The following is a 4,384-nucleotide window of genomic DNA, read 5'->3' as shown; positions in this document are numbered from 1 at the left end:
GCCTCCCAAGTAGCTGGGACCACAGGCGCCCGTCACAATGGTCGGCTATTTTTTGGTTGCAGCCGTCATTGTTGTTTGGCGGCCCGGGCTGGATTTGAACCCGCCACCTTGGGTGTATGTGGCTGGTGCCTTAGCCAGTTGAGCCACAGGCGCCAAGCCAGATTAGTCATTTCTAAAAATATAATCCATGGACCTGCTGCTCATCTGAAAACTGCTTATAACTAATCTGCTATAAATACAGAAAATGAGAATGTTTAGTAAACTTTTTTTTTTTGAGACAGCCTCAAGCTGTCCTACTGGGTAGAGTGCCGTGGCATTACAGCTCACAGCAACCTCCAACTCCTGGGCTCAAGCGAGTCTCCTGCCTCCGCCTCCGCCTCCGCCTCCCAAGTAGCTGGGACCACAGGTGCCCGCCAACAATGCCCGGCTATTTTTTGGTTGCAGCCGCCATTGTTGTTTGGCGGGTCCAGGCTGGATTCGAACGTGGCTGGATTTGTACGTGGCTGGCGCCCTAGCCGGTTGAGCCACAGGCGCTGAGCCATGTTTAGTAAACTTGATAGCAATTTGACATTGTTGAAAAATCAAAATGTGTGATTTTATATTTCACAAAACTATCCATGGGAGAAGGGAATTTTTTTTTTTTTTTTTTTTTGCAGTTCTGGCCGGGACTGGGCTTGAACCCGCCACCTCCGACATATGGGCCTGGCGCCCTACTCCTTTGAGCCACAGGCGCTGCCCGATGGCAAATTTTTTAAAACTCACCCCTCACATACAGCTTGAGACAGACAAGAGAGACACACACGCGCCTTGTGTTCCACCACCAGGCTGGTGTCCCACATCATGGGCTGAGCGGCCTGTGTTCTGTCCTCCAAGTGTGTTCTTTATATATAACACAAGAGAGCCTTGTAAGGTGACCACCCAAGGGACAGTAACAAACTGGTCAACGTAAGGAACTAGGCCTGCTGTTCTGATAGGTATGTGTGGTGCATGTCCAGTCTGTGAGATGGTTTTTAGGTCAACTGAGGGAGGGGTCAGCTAGGGAGGTTCTTCTACTGTGCCTAACAGGAATAGAAACCATGACGTAACTTCTCAAAGAAGAATAAGAATTTCCCTCCAAAGGACTTTTAGTTCTAAAGAGAATTATTTGTCAGTTTACATCAATTGTATTTACTATTTTTCCATGTAACAAAATTAACTCTCCATGGAACCTCATGTAGGTTGGAGATTATGGCCCGATGTGGGTTTATCCTACCTCTACGTTTGACTGTGTGGTAGCAGATCCCAAGAAAGGATCCAAGATGTATGGTCTGAAGAGCTACATCGAGTACCAGCTAACACCTACTGTGAGTTCCCAGCCACCAAACAGTTGGCTCGCAGTGCCTCTTGCCACTTGGTTTTGTTTGTTTGTTTTCAAACATAGTTGGCATTGGTAACTTTTTCTTCTCTTTCCCTTATTTTGTAGAACACTAATCGATCTGTAAACCACAGGTATAAACACTTTGACTGGTTATATGAGCGTCTCCTGGTCAAGTTTGGGTCAGCCATTCCGATACCTTCTCTCCCAGACAAACAAGTCACAGGTGAGTGTGTGTGACACTAAACTCAGACTCCAGTCAGGTTGTGCTCCTGTGAGTCAGGAATGGCACTTTCCATCAGGACTGGAACAGGAGTTAGATAAAGCTCTGAAGAGGGAACCACGTGTGTTGTGTGGGTACCTGAAAGTTACCTAAACATCTAACGAGCATGTTTAATGAAATTTGCTGTCATACCTTCATGTATCTCATGTGTCTTGAATTCCAGTAGAGCTGTTGTTTTTAATTGCTTTATCCTTTCCTACAAAAGAAATACGTGCATTTAAAAAAATGTGAAAAATGACATCTGAGAAAATAGAAATGATCCACTTAGGCTAAAATGAAAATAAAAATGTCCGACACAAATGGTGTCAACGGGCTGTGCAGACCAGCTGTGTCACTGTCATTAGAAGCGCCTAAACACTGAATGGAGTCACAGAGCTTCTAAGTGTTGATGCAGGAAGGTGCCTGGCTTTCTACTTAATTATTTATCATTTATTATTAGACATTCTTATTTTCTTATTAAAAATGTCACACTTCCCTTGTCCCCGCCCCCGAAAAAAGAAATCTTCTGGTAGATAATCCATGGTGTTAGCACAGCACTGTATAAATACGCAGGGCGAAGGGATTTGTTTGTGTCTGGGGACCGTCATGGTTTGGTTTATATCCTTGGCCTTGTATAGAACCTGCTGCTGTACATATATCCTCCAGGACTCAGCATGTGTGTCTTAGAGTAAAAGCTATAACAAACCTTCTGGCTTCAGAAGGTTAGAAGAGGTGTTAGAATAAAGCTAGAAAGTTTTCAGATAAATGAACTAGTAATTATGGAAGGGAATGGATTGAGGGTGAAACAGGTCATGAAAATCAGGCCAGAGAGACCTCCAGGAGAGGTGAGGAGACATGGGGAGGCTGACGTGAACCCAGGAGAGAAAACACGGGCTCAGAGAAGAGAGGGTCTTTCCCCCAGAGGTCAGGGGAGACCAGAGACAGTTTAGCTCTCACATGGTCAGAGCTGAGGGAGATAGTCCAGGGAAGGACTGAGATCACAGGGCTGTGTCTGGGCACAGCAGTGGAGTCTGTCCCTTGAGCCAGGACCTGCGTGTGCCTGTCTTCTGTCCTCAGAGGTGGGCATTTCCTCTGCACTCTATAGATGAGGAAACAGAGATCCCCGCTAGGTTGCTAAAAATGGAACCTGAACCTGATCCTGAAGCTTACTCTGTGTATGTTTTGAGATGTGGACCAACATTTCTTTTTTTAGGCAGAATTAGGACCCTTACGTATTACTTTCCTTAAAACTTTATATTTTACTTTGTTTTATGTTTTTCCCTGAAGTTTTTTGTGGAGATGGAAACTTTTGCTTCTAAGGGAGTTTTAATTATAGTATTTCATAAAAGGTTTCAAAAATTTCAAATTGTCACAGCAGAATGGGGATCGGGACTACACTGCTAGATAGATAAACAAGTCCTCACAGTCCTGCCTGGTGACCCCTGGTAGTCCTCGTGGCTCTGGGGAAGTGGGGTAGAGGCCACGTGGGTGTGGGCTCCTGCACCTTCCACTCGAGTGTTCACCGTACCCCGTCCTGCACCCAGCTTACACACTAACTTTCCCTCCTTAACCAGCTTACACACTCACTGTCCCTCCTTTTTGATGTCCTTGTTGCTTTAAATCACAGCTTTCTTGTTAAAGATTTAGATTTCTTTCCACGAAAACTTCAGTCTGTCTTTTAAATTTCAGTGTTCAACTTGGTCCTCTCCTTTATCAAGTTGGTTGTCCCCATGTGCCCCACAGTGTTTAAATACCAGGATTAAGGGGCTATCTCAGGACTGTAGAAATTTCTCTTTTAGGTTTCGATACATGGTTTATTCTGGATTAGATAACTCAGTGCCATGTTCAGGCATGGTAGAGTCACCGTTCTCCTTGTGTACTAGGATTTGTTTGTAGTCATGGTGCTCCTTCCATACTAAGATTTGTTTTTAAAAAAAAAAAAAAAGTTCAGGCGTGCTTCCAGGGGGTCATAGAAAAGCAAGAAAGCCGAAGCCCCTCCGTGTGAAGAATGCTGAGCTTTGATTCGCTGACCAGGACGTGCCGAGGGAGCTGGAAGGCACACAAGGAACTTCATGTCCCCGCCTCTCTCCTTTGCCTCCTGCCTGCGGTACCCACAGACCGTTCGTGCATAAAAGCTCCCTCTCCCCTCACCACTGGAGAACGGGAAGAGGAACGCCAAGTAGAGGTCTTGACATTCTGTAGACTTGATAATCCATGGAAAACTTACAGTTAATATATTTTTTATTTATTTATATTTTTTGTTCTTTGTAGAAATAATATTGAATGAATCTGCTTTTATGCCTGGTGCCAAACTGTGATATTCACATTCTCAGTGAAAACTTAGGTGAGGTTCATTGCAAACAGGGAAATGCGAGTTCCTCCTCCTCCCTTTTTCCTAATTCTCCAGAACAGGTTCGACCATCTTACCAAACATAAAGGAACATCTGAAGTCACAGTTTGGAGATAAACCAGCTGTGATCAGAAGCATTTTCATGAAGGCAACTCTTCAGTAAAGTAATCACTAAATGTCAACCAGTGACTGGGCTGTAAGCTCTTGGTGGTTCACTTGCTCTTCTGGGGAGTTCATGCTATCTCAGTCCCTGCTGACTTACTGGGTCTTTTCTTTTTTTTTTTTTTTCCTGAGACGGAGCCTCAAGCTGTCTCCCTGGGTAGAGTGCTATGGCCTCACAGCTCACAGCAACCTCCAAGTCCTGGGCTCAAGCGAGTCTCCTGCCTCAGCCTCCCAAGTAGCTGGGACTACAGGCGCC

The 4,384-nt window shown here is 45.1% G+C and overlaps 1 protein-coding gene across 1 annotated transcript in view; it reads left to right on the top strand.

Moving 5' to 3' along the window:
• Positions 1-4,384, top strand: part of SNX9 (sorting nexin 9) — a 114,840-nt gene that overhangs the window by 77,965 nt on the left and 32,491 nt on the right. Inside the window, exons 8-9 of the mRNA XM_012806739.2 lie at positions 1,218-1,343; positions 1,463-1,580. Coding sequence (XP_012662193.1) covers positions 1,218-1,343; positions 1,463-1,580 — 244 coding nt within the window. The remainder of the gene's footprint in view (positions 1-1,217; positions 1,344-1,462; positions 1,581-4,384) is intronic.

Source organism: Otolemur garnettii, unplaced genomic scaffold (genome assembly GCF_000181295.1).
Source record: "Otolemur garnettii isolate 467f Iridium unplaced genomic scaffold, OtoGar3 scaffold00056, whole genome shotgun sequence".
NCBI classification, from domain to species: domain Eukaryota; kingdom Metazoa; phylum Chordata; class Mammalia; order Primates; family Galagidae; genus Otolemur; species Otolemur garnettii.
Note: the sequence above shows the minus strand (reverse complement) of the source record. Positions and strands in the feature narration are given on the sequence as shown.